The 19750-nt window shown below is 32.4% G+C and overlaps 4 protein-coding genes across 13 annotated transcripts in view; 3 read left to right on the forward strand and 1 right to left on the reverse strand.

Moving 5' to 3' along the window:
- The first annotated feature begins 65 nt into the window (after positions 1–65).
- Nup37 (nuclear pore complex protein Nup37) lies at positions 66–1648 on the forward strand. 2 transcript variants are annotated; one of them, XM_066727546.1, is made up of 5 exons: positions 66–208; positions 310–543; positions 616–813; positions 885–1252; positions 1321–1648. In XM_066727546.1, exons 2-5 carry the CDS (start codon positions 394–396, stop codon positions 1571–1573), a joined length of 969 nt encoding a protein of 322 aa, XP_066583643.1. In that variant the 5' UTR covers positions 66–208; positions 310–393; the 3' UTR covers positions 1574–1648. The 2 variants fall into 2 exon arrangements, with proteins under 2 accessions (XP_066583643.1, XP_066583644.1); XM_066727547.1 differs by lacking the exon at positions 66–208 and having other exon boundaries at positions 215–543.
- On the reverse strand, positions 1416–12598 carry rig (rigor mortis). 3 transcript variants are annotated; one of them, XM_066727528.1, is made up of 18 exons: positions 12556–12598; positions 7269–7451; positions 6500–6858; positions 6048–6409; positions 5654–5980; positions 5310–5565; positions 4999–5236; positions 4849–4933; positions 4417–4783; positions 4059–4344; positions 3734–3973; positions 3520–3667; positions 3093–3350; positions 2796–3006; positions 2531–2731; positions 2026–2461; positions 1657–1949; positions 1416–1551 (listed from the first exon to the last, which is right to left on the reverse strand). In XM_066727528.1, the coding sequence occupies exons 3-17, from the start codon at positions 6806–6808 to the stop codon at positions 1699–1701; spliced, it is 3975 nt and encodes a 1324-aa protein (XP_066583625.1). In that variant the 5' UTR covers positions 6809–6858; positions 7269–7451; positions 12556–12598; the 3' UTR covers positions 1416–1551; positions 1657–1698. The 3 variants fall into 3 exon arrangements, with proteins under 3 accessions (XP_066583625.1, XP_066583626.1, XP_066583627.1); XM_066727529.1 differs by lacking the exon at positions 12556–12598 and adding an exon at positions 6934–7066 and having other exon boundaries at positions 7187–7271; XM_066727530.1 differs by lacking the exon at positions 12556–12598 and having other exon boundaries at positions 4140–4344; positions 7269–7404.
- LOC136773690 (lipase 3-like) lies at positions 7844–11715 on the forward strand. The gene is made up of 7 exons (XM_066727542.1): positions 7844–8005; positions 8329–8509; positions 9187–9301; positions 10186–10432; positions 10975–11133; positions 11230–11457; positions 11534–11715. The coding sequence occupies exons 1-7, from the start codon at positions 7844–7846 to the stop codon at positions 11687–11689; spliced, it is 1248 nt and encodes a 415-aa protein (XP_066583639.1). The 3' UTR covers positions 11690–11715.
- The window catches only part of LOC136773688 (guanine nucleotide exchange factor for Rab-3A-like), a 10353-nt gene continuing 2437 nt past the window's right edge, over positions 11835–19750 (forward strand). Inside the window, exons 1-4 of one of the 7 annotated variants that reach the window (XM_066727534.1) lie at positions 11835–12430; positions 18434–18802; positions 18895–19357; positions 19438–19688. In XM_066727534.1, coding sequence (XP_066583631.1) covers positions 12429–12430; positions 18434–18802; positions 18895–19357; positions 19438–19688 — 1085 coding nt within the window. In that variant the 5' untranslated portion in view covers positions 11835–12428. Of the gene's footprint in view, positions 12431–12904; positions 13046–13952; positions 14175–18433; positions 18803–18894; positions 19358–19437; positions 19689–19750 lie in introns of those variants that run through there. The other 6 variants (XM_066727539.1, XM_066727533.1, XM_066727536.1 and 3 more) reach the window with 6 other exon arrangements.

A 19750-nucleotide genomic window follows, 5' to 3' on the forward strand; every position in this document is an offset into this window, starting at 1 on the left:
TTAAGTAAAATACTCAAATATGATTGGTCAATTTCAAGAAGTGCTGATTGATTTACCAATTATATTCAAGTCTTTTACTTATAAAACCACTTTTAGGACTTGTGTATGTAGCCAAGACGGCAAGACCTGGCCCAAGACACCCAGTCAGACTCCACTCCACTCCACTCTCCAGAGTCCAGAACTGTCCAAAAGAAGTCCAGAATCAGACGTCAGTATTCAATGGCGTTTAGGTTTAAAGTTCACCGGCTCGAATATATGTATAATAACGTGTATAAACAACTTAAATTTACCTAACCCTACTAATTTCAGCATGACGCATAACCCAATCCGTTATCGGCTGTTATTATTACTACTAAAAACATTTTTTTAAAGTGTTAGTCAAAATAATAAAATATGGAAGAAACTTTAGCAACACCGCCTACATTTAAATTGAACTTTTCTGATCAAGTTCATTGTGTTGAATTTTCACCTTTCGAATGGTCTCATCACCTGATATGTATAGCGCTAACACATGAAATTGTTATTGGAACTGTTAAGTTTCAGGTATTTCTTTTGTTTTTATAAAATTATTTTTATTTAATTTAGTAATAACAAATTAACTTTATTTATTTTAAGGAGGAGGATGAAGCTATAGATGAAATTGCATACAATCCACTTACAACTATTCACCATGATACAAGGCCCCATGCAATTGCTTGGAGTCCAGAAACTTCTCTCAGTGTTATTCCCAAAGTTGTAAAGTTTTGTGTTGCAGGTGCTGATTTTAAAATAAGACTGTATACCAGTAATTTAGACAATAAAAATAACTATGAGGTAAAGAGAAAAAACTACTTTACATGACAGTAAATATTTTAATATTTCAATTATTGATTAAAGTTTTTAAGATTTTAGACAATCATAGGGATTACATCAATGCTGTCTCTTATGAACCTGAAGGAGAATATTTAGTTTCTGTATCTGATGATCATACTTGTAAGCTTTGGGATATTAAGGAAGAACATAAGTGTGTTATAACGTATTATTTGACCTCACCTGGCATGAGTGTCTGCTGGCATAATGAAAAACCAGGGAAATTAATGGTGGCTGAGAAAAATGGTATTATTCGTATGTATAATGTTAAAAGTCAACAAGCATTAATGTCTCTTGACTCTGGAGTTGCTCCTTTAACTTCTGCTGAATGGGGAATAGACCCTATGAAAATTATATCATTAGCTGCTGGTGAATTGCTTTTCTGGGATGTAACCAGACTTAGGTAAGTTTTTCATGATATATCAGTTTTTTGACTTGCAAAATGCTTTCTTGTCTTTTGTTTCTTTCTAGCCAGCCTTTAGAATCATTTACACTGCATATAGATGGAGGAAAAATGGTTAAATTTTCTCCTTTACAAGATAACATACTTGCGAGCATTGGCCAACCTGATAATTTATTGAAGGTTACAAACATAAAATCTAAGCAGGTCCTACTTTGCGGAAGAATGAGTCTCATTGGTGGTTTAACTTGGCATCAAAAATTACCTTTTATTTGCACTGGCAATAATAGAGAGCTCAATTTCTGGAGAATTAATTTTCATTAATACCACACTTAAATTACACTGTAATTTATATTTCTCAGCATAGAAGTTGATAATAAATTTTACATTTAAAAAAAAAAACTTACAATCTATTGTTTTGTTTAATCCCAAGTCTTATTTGATAATCCTTATACCACCTTCGAAACTGCTTGTTCCCAAATTTGGGATAGTTTATTTGAAAGTATTTCTTTAAAACTTTCATTACTTAATTGGCTGAGAAATTCATTTGCTTTACTATAAATTAAGATTGGACTCGGAGCTGCTACTCTCTCGTCTATAAATTTGGCTTTTTCAATTTTAATCTTATTTAATTTTTCTAAAAGGTCTGCTGTTGAATTTCCGTTTATTTCATCATTCTCAGATTTCTCCTTTTTAGGACCTAAATTTATTGCTAGTGAGTCACTAGGTTAAACACATTTAATGTATAACAGATTTACTAAATGTAACCGTCTTACCTAATGCAGGTGCAAGCAAGCTCTCTAATTTATTTATTTCATTGGTAATGTTCCAAAATTTCATTGTTTCGTAATCTAGAGCATCTTCAAACAATTCTTCTATTAGATGAATTATTGGCAACGTGCTTTCGTTATCTATATCTTTCTTTAAATTCATTAGAAGCCAGTCTATTAATCCTAGGCATAAATAAGAGCGTATACTTTTTGACGCCGGATTATCTGTCGATGCGTAAATACTTTTTGGGTCATATGGACTTTTACTATCTAAATTACACAGAATGTAAATGAGATGTCGATCTTCGTGTTCTACTATCTTCTTGTGTGTTATTTCATACTGTAGAATTAAGTCCAGTGCTTTGATTAAGTAAACCAATTGCTTTTCCTTTGATTTACATATTGTCGCTACAGTAATGTAACGACTGGTATTTAACAATAACTAAAAGATAATATTTCATAAATATATAAAAATTTAACATGAGCATTAATGAATTTGTTTCCATGATACCTCTTTTTCACTCTCTGGTATTGTACAAATATTGATATCTCGGTAAAAATTTACATTAACTTCAATATCTTCTTGTGTTGAGCTCAAAATTTGCAAGAGTCCATAATTTACTTTGTCTGTAAGCCAATTGTTAAGTGCTAATCTCTTTTCTGTAACTATTTCGTTAACTTCGGAATATGCAGTAATATATAATTCTTGATACTGAAAATAAAATGAAAAAGGATTTTTTTTATTGATAAATAGAAAGAGTTGATAAAACCCATACCTTAATATTGGGAAATTTTTTTATAATCTCTTTGGCAGATAGAAAATCAGACTGCAAAAGACTTGTTAATACAATTTGATTAGCAAGTTGATTTGCTAACTTATTATTATTAGCTAGTACAGCTATTTCAGCTGCAACCTCTAAGCATTTAATATCTTTACGTCTTCCGAGGAGCTCTGCTGCTTTTGATAAATTTCCTAAATAAATACAGCTGAAATATTTATAACATGTCACTGCTACCACGTATAATTTATATATATTCTTAGGCTGTATTAACTGCAAAAATTTATCAATTACCAATAAGCTGCTTGTTCAAACTGACCCACACTAATTTCATAGTCAGTCCATGCTTGTAAAATAGTTCTTATGAGAGGATCATCAGAATCCAATTTACATCGAGCTAATGCATATGCTTCTTTAAACATTTTTACATTTTGAAATGCCTCAATTGCCTGATAAGGTTTATGAATAGAAAGAAAATATGAGACCGCTTTGCGAATATTTCCCTCCAGTATCAATTGATTTGCATATGCTTCACACATTTCACGCCACATTCTAAAAGATTTATTTGATAAAAGTTCATATTACACAGACTGCATTCAGAGTTGTGCATAGGGCATTGCAAATCTTTAATAAACGTAATATAAACTATTATATTCTGTGCGCTCTATGCGCAATTCGGAACACAGCCATGCTAAGATGAGAGATTCGTTATGGTACTAACTTTATTGATAAACTTGGTGCAAGTGAAACTAGGAAATCATTGAGCCTTTTCTGTTTTAATGCTGTTTCTAGATTTTCTTTTAAATTATCATTCCACAAATCCATTTCTGTTACAGTATTATATTTTTCTTTTAGCATATATGTAGTTTCTGAAAAGTTCCATGTTAAATATTCAAAGCAACCTTACTTAAATTAATAAAAACTTTAATACTCACTCTCGGTATTTAAAATATCCCTAAAGCTCTCCTCCCCTGAAAATAGTGTTTGAAATTCAGTAATCAAATTGTCATCTATGTTTGTTGAACCATTGCCAATATCTTTTTTGTTATGTACAAGCTTTTTTATAATGTCAAGTATAACTGCTGTTTTATTCATTTCTTTTGAATAAAGTGAAAAGTAAGTAGTATTCTGTACCATTTTCTGATCCATGATTTTTGATTCGTTCCCAACTACAGCTATACTTAAAAAAATTTTAATTTTAATTATTTTAAAATTAACTTAGCAGCTTAGAAAAATTTGTAATATACATATTTTCATTACTTATTGTTTCTTCCATAATCTCTTTTTTAACTTGATCTTTTTCGCTTTTATCGGGTATAACTTTAACCGGTTTTTTCTTACTTTTTTTTGATTTAACCTTTTTGATTTGTGATATTTCAGACACCATTATAGGCTTCTGCTTTGAAATCTTCCAGATACGAATTGTAAAATCCATTGAGCCAGTTATGATAAGATCTGGATCTAATGGGCTCCACATGCAGCAATGAACTGGACTGCAATGATCAATAAAAGTGCCCATTAACTCTTGAGTCTCAACTTTCCAAATCTATAAAAAGAATTGTTAATATAAAAAAATCATGGATTATAATATAAAGTTATATAATCTATATTACTTCACCTGTACAGTATTGTCAAAACTGCTGGAAACTAAGTGTCCACTAAAATGAGGACTCCAAGCTAGACTAACAACTTTGTCAACATGGCCATTTAATTTCGCTACAACTTTATAGAAATTACTTATGCCTGCATCTTTTTCATTAACAGCTTGGTGCGAATGTGTCAGAAGTTCTATCAATTCCGAAACATCAAAAACCATTATTATCTCTGCATCATATGCTACTGCCAAGTAATTATGCATTGGAGAAATGGTCAAATCTGTAGCAGTACTTTCCGGATGCCATGCTAGACAGTGGACTGTTTTTTTTAAAGCGCATAACGAATGATCAGTGAGGAGTTCTAAATGGCGGTTATAAAATAAAATGGACCTATAAACAATGATTTATAAAGCAATAAATATTATATACATTCATAAAAAATAATATTTTTCTACCCATTATCCAATCCTACGGTCAAACATGAGAAATCTGGTTTCCAAGAGAATTCGCAACATCCTTTTTTTAATACTGATATAGGCTCTAGAAATATATTTGATTAAGATTTTATTTAAATACACACATCATTAAGGAGTAATCATTTATACCTTCATTTAATTTTTTTGGGTGATAATATACAAGTTCTCCTTCACTACAAGAGAATAAAGCATAATGTTTTTTTGAACTATCTTCAACCGGGCCCCACCTTAAGGCATAAACGGTTTTACGGTGATATTGCTTAAGTAAAGTTGGCGGTTTATTGATTAAATTTGTATCAAAAATTCCAATACGGCCTTCTCCAGTACCATATGCTAAAATATTTTCTTTCTCAGGATGCCATGCTATCTAAAAATATTAAGATTGGGAAAGCGTAAATCAGTGAGATACCCTCAGACCATCATAAAGTAGAATCCCTTACCGCTCGGACTTTTCCTTTTATCTTCTGCCATAGCATTGTTATATCAAATGACTTTTCATGTAATTCAGATAAATTCCATATGCGTAGCATAGCATCTCCTACTCCAAAAGCTATACGCGAAGTTTCTAAAGGGCAAGATGCTATACAATAAATAAAACCACCTTGTGTTGGTATAAAATGCTCTGTGCTAGTTTTAATTTCACTAACTGTACATGAAATTATTATACGGTCTTGTGCCAATGTCCAGACCACATTGCTAAATAAATTCATGGAAAAAAAAAAAAAAAAAAAGTTCTTTAAATTTTAATTTTTTCTCTACTTTATTTTGTCTACTTTATAATTACCTGCTCGAAGTCCTCCAATCATCTAATTCATTTGTAATATTTAGTGGCATGCTGGCAATGCAAAAAAGGCCTCTGCTATGTCCTGCATGAATCAGTTTACAAGTTGGCTTATTTTTAGTAAATTTTGACAAGTCCCAGGCTATTAACTCTCCCCAATTTGAGCTGGAAAGCAGAAGCATTGGCTTTACCCATGAAACCACTGTCCAATTACCAACTGGTGAATTTTGTTTATTTCTATGCTGATGCTGTGGAGTAAAGGGAGCTGAAGGTAGTGTAAGTTCAATTTGACAGCGTCCATCCCCTCCAGCTTTCCATAAAAATATTGATCTAGGTAAAACATCTTTGTCATTAATAAAATTTAGGTTACAAATAACATCAATATAAAATTTTTTACCTGTCTTTGCCCCCTGATGCTAGTAAAAGATCTTTTTGATTTTCCTTACTCAAAACATTAATGTCTATAGGACACCAGGATAAACTAACAACTTCTGTGTCATGTCCTCTTAATCTGTAAGTTATAGTACCTTCACCTTTCAAACTAACGATATAAACCAATCCACTTTTTGTACCAATAGCTACAAGATCTGCATTGTGTGTACAGCAAGCCAAACAAGTTGCATTTAATTTTCCTAAACTAATTTCATGACCACTATTAAAGATTAAATTCCATGCAACTAAAATTCCATCCAGGCTTGTACAACAAATTAAATTACAGTTTTTTCTAGACCAATCAGCTGCTATTACGCACTGTTTCATCTGAAAATATATATGATTATTAGCTAAATAAAAGTTTCAAATATATTACAATATATTATTAAAATAATGTAAATAGTATTAATGACATACATCTGAGTAAGAATATGAATAGACCATAGATAAGCTATCCAAATTCCATACTTTTACAACATGTTCCATTCCTGTCGATACTAATAGGTTTTTTCCTTCTTTGCCAAATTCAGGAGAGAATGCTACTGATGTTACTTTATCCAAATGAGCATTTTTAATTAAAGAGTACATTAAAACCTTGCTCTCATCTTTTTTTCTAGCCACAACTATTGTATTATTAGCACCCCATGCTACTGTTCCATCCAAAGAAGTGGCAAGAATGTTACTTAAGTACCAATTTGGTGATGGAGGCAAAGTTACTTCATTCATCTTGAAACTAATGTAAACCGCGATTTTAAAAGCGTGATTAATTTTGTCACCTAGAAATAAGTTTGACTTAGTTTTACTTCCAAAATAACAAACAGTGATTACATTGATTAATATGTGTAACCTACGATTTGTATAACGTTTTTAACTGTCAGTAAATTGTTGATAGAAAAATTACAACTTATAAAATAACGCGAGCGCCACTACGGCAACTTCGTAAATGGTCTATAAACGACACTTGCGGAGTTCAAGAAGTGATTACTTAAAAAAACAATAATTATATTATTAAAATTTGATGTTAGTAAAACATTTAAAGGATAAATGAAATCCTTAGATACAAGAATTTGACAATTGTTATTCTTAGACAGCTTAAAAAGTTACCATTTGTAGCGCTAGTTTAAATCTTTGCATGGCCAATTGTTTATAACTTTACATATAAGTAATACAATTAATACAAACGTACCGGCATACGCATTTACATCCACTGACCGCTCCGTGCCGGTTTAAGGTTAAGTGAGTTAAACCACAAATCCTCAATATTAGTATGTATATATTATACACACACACATAGTAGTTTACATTTTTATGTATACTATAAATATCGTTTCAACTTGCAACCACTTGCAAGAGTTGCAAGCTGCAAGGCCTGCAAGTTGCAACAGTGTAAATGTGACTGATGTGAGACAGAGTTGATTATTCGGTAGAAAATGTCAATTTTTAATTTGTATTATCAACAATGGACACTATCGCATATGCCAGCAGTGATAAAGCATGAAAAGAGAGAAAAAGAATTTATTATACATTAAAATATGCTTGCTCAGATAATTCAAATTATGACTAATGTTACTCGTCATAATTGGTTTAAAGTCCTTTTTGGTTATGTGTTAAATTACAATCATTATAGCAATAACTGCCGTTTTAGCTGGTAGTAGCTAATGCTTTATCTATTTATATATATATGTATACATATATATGTTTCCTATTTAATTAATAGAGAAAGTAATCTTTATAAAAAATCTTTTAAAAATTGTATAAATAATGGCGATTATTTTTATAATCATATTAGTGAGCTTTTTGTGCGCGGATTCTAACTGTACTTCCTTTATCGATATTTCGTCAAAAGTTAATTCAATGGTAAACTTTTTTGATCATGAATTAACTATGGAAAAGGGCTACAATCCTGATGTCGATTTGAATACTGTAAGTAAGCAATATTTGCTTTTTGTTTTTTCTTACAAACCTGCTGCATACCGGACAATCACAGCAAAGTGAAAGGTTTAAATGTATAAATTACGAACAAAATTCACCTAAAAAATAACAAAATATACCGGTAAATAGAACTGATCACTGTGCATTCTCACTTCCATGCTGTCGTGTTGTTATATGCAGCAGGCCTATGTTGAAATGTTGTAAAAAATGTACATTTGAACTTTTAATAATACTAAATGTTAAATGTAATTAAATTTTGCGATCTTTTATGAAGTATCTGACTAACATACTTCATTTTTACATATATTTTATAGTTAGAAATGATAAAAAAAGCTGGATATCGTGCGGAAGCTCATCTGGTAGCGACAAAAGATGGATATTTATTAACAATGCATCGTATTCGTGGAAGTGAAAAATCGCTTCCCATATTTTTGCAACACGGTCTTTTGGGCAGTTCTGCTGATTGGGTGATTAGCGGCAAGGAAAAGGGTCTTGGTAAAATGAACAATAATGATTCCGTAGTTATCTTTTACTGGTAATGTCGTCTATTGGAAAATTCGATATTCGGGCCCTTATTGTATTCGTCACAATTTTTTGGTACTTTTAATAATGATAATAGTAAAATAAAGGTTTAATAAGATATTTATAGCACTAATCAGATTACAAAAAATTAATACAAAAAATCTGTATACACACTTTATTACATCCGTAATCCTTTGCTGTGCAGCGAACAAATATTTTCCATTATTTTGTCGAAAATTAAAAATTTTACTTTGAATATTATACTCGTCAATCACATAAATATCAATATTTTTCAATCTCGTATGCATTTCTCGTTGTACTATTGTTTTAAAGATGTGATTATAATTTTAAATGAAAGTTTAGAAAATGATTGCAACTAGATGGTACGTGTATGAAGCGCCTTAAATTCATGATGTCATCGGAGAATGATTCTGGTACTATTATTTGCAGTATGCACGAATGATAATTATTATTGTATTTCAGCATATCTCTAAAGACATCCTTGAATAGTATTTTTTTATTACCTTTGTTTCCATACAAAATATCAATAAACGCTTTTTTTAATTGGTCTACTGGCATTGCCGATTAATAAATAATTGCGAGGTTCTCCTCATTTTATGTTTTTTTCACGATATATCATTTTCATGCAGCGTACATGCTTGCGGATCGGGGATACGACGTATGGATGGGAAATGTTCGAGGAAATACTTATTCTAAAGCACACAAAAGTTTATCTCCGTCTGATTCAAGATTTTGGAACTTCAGGTATTGTAGTACAGTTTCTATACATTATGATAAAACATAACAGTACGCAAAATATATACATAATCTGCATCGTAAACCAAAGTATATGATATTTTTATGTATCTGTTTCTTTCAACCTTTAGGCCCCGCAAACACTTTTTAGGACTTTAAAAATTCTCGTTAAATTACCTGATCAATCTGTTATTTGAAACCAAAAAAGTTTCTACAAGTAGAAATCTATGCTTTGAAGTAAAGTAGCTAAGATCTTTTATGTTAAAACCGAATATCATCTGAATTATAATCTTACATGTCAGATTCTTTTGAACGATCAGAAAGACTGAAAAATCAATGAAATCTTGAAAGTTAAAGCTTAATTAGGAGATTCGGTAGAGTATATCGCGCTGAATAGTAAAAGTAAACTATAAATATAGTATATGATAATTGTAAATATGAGCCACGATGTCGTTAGTCCCGTAGGTGAGACATCGAGTATCGTTTACTTGATTTTAAATTCTGCAATTTACGCTCTACTCTATACAGCCTTTTAAAATCGAAAAATAAGAACATATTGGTGATTTTATAACAATCCCTTTTAGAGTGTACTATATTTGGAAGTCCTAACAGATTCTTAAAAATCATCTAAAATTGGAAATTATGTGTGTAAAGATTTGATAAAATATTAAACAATATTTGTATTATAGAATATGAACAAAATTTTGTAATTTTGTTAAAATTTGAAATAATTTTCTTGTAATATAAAAAACCTGATTGGTATGAGCAAAACTGAATAGATATTCGTTTTCATGCGGCAAAAATATATGAAAATATTATTCTGTGGTTTGTGCGACGCAGACATCTATTTTTATAAGTCTGTGTAGTATTGATCAAACTCTGTTTATTACTAGTTGGCACGAGATAGGAATCAATGATTTACCAGCAATGATAACTTATGTGACACAATATACTAAATCCAATTTGACCTATATTGGTCATTCTATGGGTACCACAGTTTTTTACGTAATGGTTAGTCAACACCCGAGGATCCTCGAAAAGTGCAGTATCCAGGCGATGTTTAGTCTTGCTCCAATAGCTTTTATGAATCATTTGAAAAGTCCAATACGCATAGTAGCACCATTTGCACGAGATATTCAGGTATTAATTTGATTAGTTCAAATAGCATAAGATTAGACATGAAAGCTCCGGAGCTTGAACGTAAAAATTAATTGACTTCCGGAGCTCTACAGGTGGAATTAAATGTTACGTTTACATGTAGAAGCGGCGCGCCTTGTATATATGTCTACGGGTAGAAAAAACTAGAATTAGAGATAAAAGATTCTAAGCAAAACATTAAGTTAAAACTATAATTAAAAGTATAAGCTTCTATAGTTGAGGTATCAACTTAACGATTTAAAAATTGGGACAACTAAACTTACTGTATAAGTTACACGGTAGCGCTCGACTATATATATGTGTACTTGCCGTCGAGACACTACCGTGTCTCTTGATTCACATACCTACAAAAAAAAAATGGTTAAAAATTACTATTATCTGGTTGTGCTATACGAGTCTCACTTTTAACGAAACTTTTTCTTGCATATGTCGTTTATACTCTGGGAAGTTTTAACTGCCTTGTCCTGCGGTATTCGTATAGTCTAGATTTCTGATTAACATTAATATTTTTCTGTCTCTTTCAGTTAATTATTCATTACCTCGGGGAGGATGAATTTCTTCCTCAAAATTCTTTTTTAAAACTATTAGCGAGGTATGGCTGTGATCTAGAAACATGGGAGGAAAAGATATGCGCTAATGTGCTCTATGCAATTTGCGGCTTTGATCAAGCACAATTTAACAGTGTAAGTATAAATGAACTAATCATGTGTTGCAGAATCTCGCTTACGTTTAAAACTTTGAGTTGTTAGTGATAAAAACAATAATATACATTTTTTTAGACTTTATTACCCGTTATATTAAGTCATACTCCTGCTGGTGCATCGACAAAGACCTTAGTCCACTATGCTCAAGAAATTATATCAGGAAAATTTCGACCTTTTGACTATGGAAAACAAAAGAATACAGATCTTTATAACAGCACGGAACCACCAGACTATGACTTATCCAAATTGACGATTCCAGTGGCATTATTCTACGCTGATAATGATTGGCTCGCGAGTCCAATCGTGAGTGCAATGATACTACGTCGTATAATATTATTATAAGTGAAAAGAAATTATATATTTTTAACTTTTTTTTCAGGACGTAGCGAGATTGTATGAACAATTGCCTAATAAAATGGCTAAGTACAGAGTACCTTTTCCAACATTTAACCATTTAGATTTTATATGGGGGCTTGATGCTCCTAAGCTTGTATATGAACAACTTTTTGTTTTGTTACAAAAATACACGAAATAAAGTTAAGATTTTGTCTTGCTCCCAAATTGGTAATATTACTCTATTTATGTATTTACATAGCGTTACAAATATGAAAATAGAGAATAAAGTCGGTAAAGTCGGAATTTATCCATCCTGAGTCTGACAAATTATCGATTGAGTCGTATCGAGCTTCTAGTTATAAGAATTGTGATTGTGGCGCTACGATATTTGTAATGATGTACTACAGGTTAAAACTACATGGATGCTACTCTTGCTATACCATACTACTTTCTTCATGAGCATTAATTTTCCATCCCTTCTTCTCTTCAGCTCCTGTTCCATTCTGCTTTCTATCTGTGGGACTTTGGGGCTCTTCACTGAGCATGCTTACAGTTTCTTAGTGCATATTCGTATTAGTGTAACTGTAGTTGTGTATATCGTGTGTAACATATGTTCTACATGTATTATGGTGCATTGTGTGTAGTAGTCATACTCACTAGTAGCTTAGTAAGCAAATAGCAAGTAGCACTTAGCACTAGCAGAGCAGTAGCGAGTGTGTTGTTGTGGAGACTGCAGTCATCTGGGGTGGTAGGATTGACATTTGGTTGTTATTGCTTGTCAAAAACTGTAGCTGTGATCTGTGCGTTATTTGTAGTGTTTGTAGTATGACACTTGTAAAATTTCCATCACTGTTACTGTTACACTGATATATTTATTACTAACGAGACTGCTAATATTCGAGCTACGATCAAATGGCGTGGATAAACTACGAGAAAAAATGTATGTATTGCTGCTAATAGCCCTCACATAATTAGAATATTGTACAATCATTTTGATAAATCGATTCTTGGTCTTTCTCAGAAATCCTCTCTTGCATCCACATTATTCTTCTTATCCCCTCTTACCCCCTGTCGAATGCTGCTGCTCATATGGAACTACTATATTTTTAGCTCGATGTACCTCGATGCTGCGATTTTTTTTTCACAATCATTCCCTCTAGTCCTAGAAAGCACCTATTGCAAATCATGCTTTGACTGCGTGGTTTTTACATAAGACAATAATTATTGTAGATGCGAGCCTATGAAAAGCTAATTAAACTTGTTTATGTGTATTTTTCTAAACAATACAGCTTATCCTCGCTTGTTTTATGCGTCAAAATATGTTTAAGTATATAATCCTATGTATGCATACACGCATAAAACACCCCTAACTGACCAAGCTAGTGAAGTGAAATTTTAACGTATCTGTGATCTTTCTCTTTTCCTTTCCTCTCTCTTCCCCTCCTCTTTTTCCCAGCCATTTAACTCGGCGGTAAATTAATGCTCGTCAAGGATTTCCCACATGTCATGGAGGTTACCGCACTTTCCAACGAAGCTATATGTATAGAGTAGATATGTACTATGTATATGCTACACTATTCATTCATTTGAAATTATTAACATAAATTGTATTATTATTTATATTCTTTCAGAATGTATTATCTATAGTTATCTTCTACCATTCTTCAGTTTCCCCTTAGATGTGTTATTTGTATTGATAATTTATTTAATTGGCCCTTCATATGTTCGCTATATTTTACTGGAACCTTTTATAAACTGGATAAAAAGTTCAGTTTTTTATTATACTGTTTCTAAAATCAATGTAAAAATAGGAAAACTGTTGAAATGCATTTTATTATTTCCATTTTCTGATACTGTAGTTATTTCAAGGAATGATTAAACATTAAGTTATTTATAACAGTGTAAACTGTGCCAAATACTTTACTTCAACATTTCGCTTGTATTCAAAAAGATTCACTGTACAGCATTGGGGATTAAGCACAACCACTAATACTCTTCAGACATAGACATATTAAAGGAAAATGTCTAAAAACCGTCTATAATATTGCATACCTTCTAGAAATATAGGTAAAACTGAATGTGCCAATATTTTATACTTACACAATATAGAAACATACTTTCACCGAATTCGTCAAGCGAATATAGGATAGTAAATACTAGTACACGGTCAATATAATGGGTACAAATAGAAAACCATTCTCGTGTAAACATAATCTATTTTGTTGAATCTCTTTCATCGAAATATCGAAAAACTGAGATATTTAACGAATAGAAGCAAAGAAGTGAAAATGTTTATCAAAAGCACGAGACAATTAATATTGCAGACGGTATACGCTTCTGTTAGGTCCAGGTTGTACCGTTATGCATACTATAGTAGAGGTGAAGAGTTTCGAATTCCGAGTCAATCTCACAAAGAGGGAGTAGGAGAGGGAGAGCGAGGTGGTTGGGAGGGGAGGGGATGGCTCGCTCCACTTGTTCCTCCTAAGCTGATGCGAGCTACGAGAATGTCGTGAATACCAGCGAATAGCAGTGTGTGCGCGTGTGTGTTTCAATTCGGTCGTTGCTCGTCGAATGCTGTTGGCTGTGCACATATGCATTTATGTAAGCCTTTCTAAACAGGAAGAAAAAAAGTAAAACACCAGACAAACAAAGATTGTACAAACATGAAGACTAAGAAAAGTATTGTAATTATGTATATTATGTTGTATCATATTCAATGAGGTGCTATAAGATTGTAAGATTTTGATATGCCAAGTTTTTCTTCGTTATTGTTACAATGGAAATTTCGACACTTGGTTGTTCCCGCTTAAGTAGGGGGTCGGCATTGCGTCGTTGTCGGCTCTTAACCATGACAAGGCATGGTACGGTACGGTACGGTTAAAAACGTGAGAGTATGTCGTGTATGTAGCATATACGGTTCACTCGCACGATTCTTGTAGTAGCCAGTCAGTATAACAAAACTTTATACCCTACGTTGCTTTAATCTATACATATGGTACATGCGTATACAGGGGTCGCCAGATAAATTCATCTACAACATGAACACAAAAATTCTGTTTCTCTTTGTAATCAGAAAAAGTATCAATTTTTATCTATAAAATCTTTCTGACTGCAACTGGAAGCTGAAATGCTTTAAAAAGGTCTTATGCAAAAAATTGATACATTTTATGGTCACGAAGTTAAACAAAACTTTGTATCCATAATTCGGAGTGTTTTATCTGGTGGATCCTATAGATATGGCATAAGATAATAATAATAAAGTATAAATAAAATAAAAGAGTGAAGATGTCTGTGACACGATGTGTTTTATTGACTTCAAACAGTATCAGACTGTTTATGTGGGGAAATTTTGAGGTGCCGCAGCTGACAATAACCGAGAGATGATGAAACCGTACAAAAATACGCACGCTATAAAATACAAACACGGGATAACAGCTATTATCCCACGCTTGTTCTCAATTCACTGTTATCTGCGATTTCAAATAAAAGTTTTCTCTTCGCAAAACATGATTTCATTTTTTAATAACAACTCAAATTGTGTTTGAAGAAAAACCGCTTTGTGCTTCTGCTATTCTGTAATTTGCAGGATGTTTCCATAACTATTGTTATCTGAATATCTTGTTATTTATAATAAAATTTTGTGCAGTGAAACTTATATGACACGCGATGAGTTGTTTTATGGTAATAATAATTTATGTTCATTTAAAAATGCTTTGAAGATTTTAAAGTTATTTAGGAAAATTATGAAATTAGCACTGCAACTACGTATCATCTAGCAATAATCTTCTTTTTCTAGATAGAGACGCTTCAGAGATAACAAGGTTATCATGGTTTTTAAAAATGGAGCTCCTATTTTTGGTTGTATTTTTTATAGTTACTTTCGAGAGCTCTCTATAAGACATTGTGTTAATTTATTATTTAACCTAAGCGTTTATGAGCTATATGCCTATAAAATTGTATGTGTGCGTTTTACAGAAGTAGGATGCTTGACAACTATACACATAATACAGGGTTTTTTATATATTAGTTGTGGCCATCGAATATTTCGAAAACTAAGGATGTTAAAAAAAATATCTGTATATGGAAGAAGTTTTATTAAAGTCAAGGAGTGTATAGTATCCTAAAGTGGAGTTTTTGTTATAACACGATAATAGTGTGAGATCCTTAGATGAACAAGATTGAACTACAAGAAAACACAATAAAAAATAGGGTCTGCAATTTACAAACTTCAAGGTGTCCTTCATATTTCCTCCAGTACGCCTCTCAAGGTTAAACCAAAGACACCATTTTATGTATCCCTTTTGATCCAAACAAGTTTTGTCTAAAGTAATTTTTGTTACGGAACTCAGTTTTTAGAATAATTACATATTTCGAGATAAAACGTAAAAAATATATATTCTTTTAGCTGATGTTGTGAGCTTTCTAAAACTATATTAATGTACCATTTAATCAGATCGTTTACGAGATATTTGAATTTGAAATCTTTTGTATGTGAGCGACCGCGCATATTGCTCTCTAGCAAGATACATATCTATGGACAAATTTAAAAAGTGTATCTCGGAAATACTTGGGTTAAGGTCAGCTTACCGTCGAGAGAGACAAATAAAATGTGTTAAATCCGGGAATTATTTCTTACATAAACACTTTGAAAATATGATTTAATATATTTCTATTTTATTTATAAAAAATTCCAAATAGCGAATCCAAGTTCTACTAAACAAAATAATGTAATACTTTGTGCGGGGTGTACTGCAGCCTTATTAGTTTATCTTAAATACAGAAATTGTAAAATTTATTAAACTAAAAGTACCATATGACTTTATTTGACGAGGCTTGGTGTGGTCATTATTTTTATAAATAAAATTAGAATATACTTTCCATTACCAAAAGAATCAAATACGTTGGAATCTATTAACGAAAATGCTTATCTTATACTATAAAAAGAATTCCAGATTTAACGCCCCTCGACTATAACCTCCCCTTTAAAAATACATTGAAATAGTATTGAAAACATTGAAAAGTTTCCTTTAAAATATTAACCTTTAAAGGACAAGACTGATCATATATGGCCAATAACCAGCTTGTAGTTTGCATTAATCATATAGGTTACGTATATGTATTACTTTTGCTTGACAAAATGATTAAATTTGCATGGAAAAATACCGACCCTCTATAGGTTAGAAATTTTTATATCAATGAACTTTTAGTTTGCAAGACATTTTGGAACTACAGGTTGTCTAAATTACTCTGCATGAGTAACTTATTCATATAGAATACTATTTACATTATTATTAGCTTTGAAAAGGTCTTGAAAGCATCTGTACGAATTTGTAATATAAAATAGGGGCCTCCATCTAAAAAATCAATGAAAACCCTGAATTCTTCAGAGAGAGCGTCTGCTTCTCTTCTGCATATAAATTATTATCACCGTGTTATAGTCTTCTATGTGTCATGTAATTTTCATTTGACAAGATTTTTTCTAAACTATAAATACAAAAATGTTCACATGATAAGTTATTCTCAGTCCATAAAATAATAGGGAATAGCGAATCTTCCCAGACGGATATTCTCATCATTATCTCAACTATCCTATTCTATCATGGTGAATTCTCTTGCTTCATGATAATTGTGCTCCAGTTTATTTGATCAATTATAATGAATAATGAAAATAATAATAATTTTTAAATAATAAAAAAATGTTCGTATATGCAGCAGAAATTCTAGGAAACTGTGGGGTATTTCTAAGGTTTGCATTTGTAGTTAGTATACAGTAAATGGCACCGATGGTATCTGAAGAATTAGCTAAAGTTTTCTCCCTCTGCTGTACTATCCAAACTCTCCTAAAATCATTCAGCAGTATATACCTCAGGTAGAAACAGTGCTAGTCTCTGTATATCTGACATATACGTGTACAGAATGTCCCATTAGTTCTGTTCATCTGCAATATTATTATCGATACAAGAAAAATTGTCTATATATGTACACATATAGTAATTTGGACTCATCCAGATTTCTAAATAGAACGAAAATTCTGGTGCAGGTGCTTGTACTTGCAGCAGACTACAATTATTACTTTATTTTTATAAAGTGAAATAATACACTATGTCCGAGATGCTACAAAAATCTTCATATTTTATAAACCTGGTTACATCAACTTGTTGAAAATAATTTGAAATTTAATATCGATTTTTTACTTCAGGCAAACCATTTAAACGTTTGCGAAAAAAAACCTCATGTTACCACCAGTTTATTTGTATTGATTATATATAACGAAATTAGTGTGCGAATGGCGTTCGTGTTCGCACAAATGCTCCAGTCTGGATCTACCTTTACATGGTTGCATAAACAAGGAAAACAGCTTCAAAATGACGTGTCACTCAACTTTCTTGCTATTTAAATTTTTTTGAAGATATGGTTCCGAGCGTTAGATGGATTCAGAAATAACTTCGAAACCATGATAAAATTAAGTCTCTCTTCTAGTTAAAACTCACTTTTTTCAGCATTTTTCCAAACTCGAACAAATTCGAAGATCTTAGGTATAGAAATTGTACAAGATACTTTGTATATTTTCTTGTTTCAGAGTGACCAAATCACAATAATGACTGTTTCTGCATAACAAAATCAGAAAAATCAATATTTCACAAAACTATCATTAAATATTATTTTCATAGAATTATATACCTTCTACGTATTAAATGGCTCATTTGCATATCGGTAGGAAGATCTAAATGTATAAAAACTATTCATGAAGCTGGAACAATCGGTAGCTTGTGTTTCTTGGCCCTGAGAATAAGACTTTAAAGTATAGAGGAATAAAAGACCTACTTTTCCTATTAAGCTCTATCAAAGTGAATTACCAGTGGAATTCAGCGTGGACTTAATTCAGTAGCTGTTAGAATTCCAACAATCAATTTATTACAATTAATTATTGCTTCTTGTGCAGGAAGATGAAAGCATCGCAGGAACGGGAGCAAGAGCAGGAGCAGCAACAGAGAGAGCCAGAATCGATGGACTCGAATGAATCGGTTTCTGGATCATGCGAATACGCGTATCGGCCATTGACAACGAAGCATCGTCGAACCGGAAGTACTGGGACTACCGGCGACGAAGAATATACAACGGATGAGGATGAAGCTTATACTGACGAGGCTGATTGTAATATAGGACAATCAAGCCTTCATTCCGCTCATCCAATTCTTAAATCCGACCTGGCCCGTGCTGCTACTGATCTGTTTGGTTATTCCACCAAGGACCAGGTGGAAGAACCCACTAGTTTATTCGATGAAGACGATGCAAAATTATCTTGCGATTTGTAAGCTGTTCTCGCATTTACGACAATATATAATTTCTGTTTTGCTGGAAATATAAAAATAATATTAATCCTTTTGTTTCTAATTGCTTCAGATCAAGCCAACCGGCTCCATTCATCAAGTATAACGAGAAACTTCATGGAGTCTTTTCACAGCATCGATGCAAAGAAAATTTAACAAATGGTGATAGCAAACCATTAAACTTATCGACGGACAACAATATCAAAAATGAAGAGCTGAAACAATCGGAGGTCGTAGAGGAAAGAAGAAGAGCTGCGATGCAACCGGGAAAGAAAGAGGAACTAGGAAATGGTGAAAGTGAAAGCAATGAGATCGCTGTAATAACGAATGTGGATGAAGAAGATTTATCAGTGACGAGTTTACAGTGGGAAAAAGGCGTTGCTGAAGTGAAAGAGCATGCGATTGCCAAATTACAGGAAGAGCTAAGCAGAGCTCGCGATGAATTAAAATCAAAGGACGAGGAAGTCGCAAGACTTTCTAGAATCAGACAGGATGTTGAAGCAGAACTGGAAGAGCTTACCGCCAGCCTTTTTCAAGTATATCAAATACGCTTTGAATATTTTATTTCGCTTAAGGGAGCTTTTCAAATAGTTTCTATGAGTTATTTTATTAACAGGAAGCACACAATATGGTTAGAGAAGCTAATGTAAGGCAGGCTAATGCGGAACGCCTATTGGAGGAAAGTCGTATGAAGTGTGAAGTCTTGGCAGCAGAAGTAACGGCCTTAAAAACTTTGGTACTAACGTCGACTCCAGCTCAGCCAAACCCTCACCTTCATCCGCAGATAGACACTAAAGCTCGTGGGAATGGTGCTGGACTAAATGTTGAAGAAACGCAACAAGGACTTTTTTCTAAGAAACATCGAAGGTACGAAAAGAAGTCAACGTAATATCGTTCGTTTAATTTTGTAGAATTCAATAAGTCGATTT

Source organism: Prorops nasuta, unplaced genomic scaffold, assembly GCF_024137725.1.
Source record: "Prorops nasuta isolate Cenicafe-Biocafe unplaced genomic scaffold, Cenicafe_Pnas_1.2 PNAS00005, whole genome shotgun sequence".
NCBI classification, from domain to species: Eukaryota; Metazoa; Arthropoda; class Insecta; order Hymenoptera; family Bethylidae; genus Prorops; species Prorops nasuta.

Coding starts and splice junctions, on each gene's coding strand:
- Nup37 (XM_066727546.1), top strand. CDS start 394: ATGGAAGAAACTTTAGCAACACCGCCTACATTTAAATTGAACTTTTCT. Junction 814..884: donor ACAATAAAAATAACTATGAG/GTAAAGAGAAAA, acceptor AAAGTTTTTAAG/ATTTTAGACAATCATAGGGA. Junction 1,253..1,320: donor TGGGATGTAACCAGACTTAG/GTAAGTTTTTCA, acceptor GTTTCTTTCTAG/CCAGCCTTTAGAATCATTTA.
- rig (XM_066727528.1), bottom strand. CDS start 6,808: ATGAATGAAGTAACTTTGCCTCCATCACCAAATTGGTACTTAAGTAAC. Junction 5,566..5,653: donor GATTGGAGGACTTCGAGCAG/GTAATTATAAAG, acceptor GAATTTATTTAG/CAATGTGGTCTGGACATTGG. Junction 1,950..2,025: donor CTTGCTTGCACCTGCATTAG/GTAAGACGGTTA, acceptor CAATAAATTTAG/GTCCTAAAAAGGAGAAATCT.
- LOC136773690 (XM_066727542.1), top strand. CDS start 7,844: ATGGCGATTATTTTTATAATCATATTAGTGAGCTTTTTGTGCGCGGAT. Junction 9,302..10,185: donor TCAAGATTTTGGAACTTCAG/GTATTGTAGTAC, acceptor GTTTATTACTAG/TTGGCACGAGATAGGAATCA. Junction 11,458..11,533: donor ATTGGCTCGCGAGTCCAATC/GTGAGTGCAATG, acceptor CTTTTTTTTCAG/GACGTAGCGAGATTGTATGA.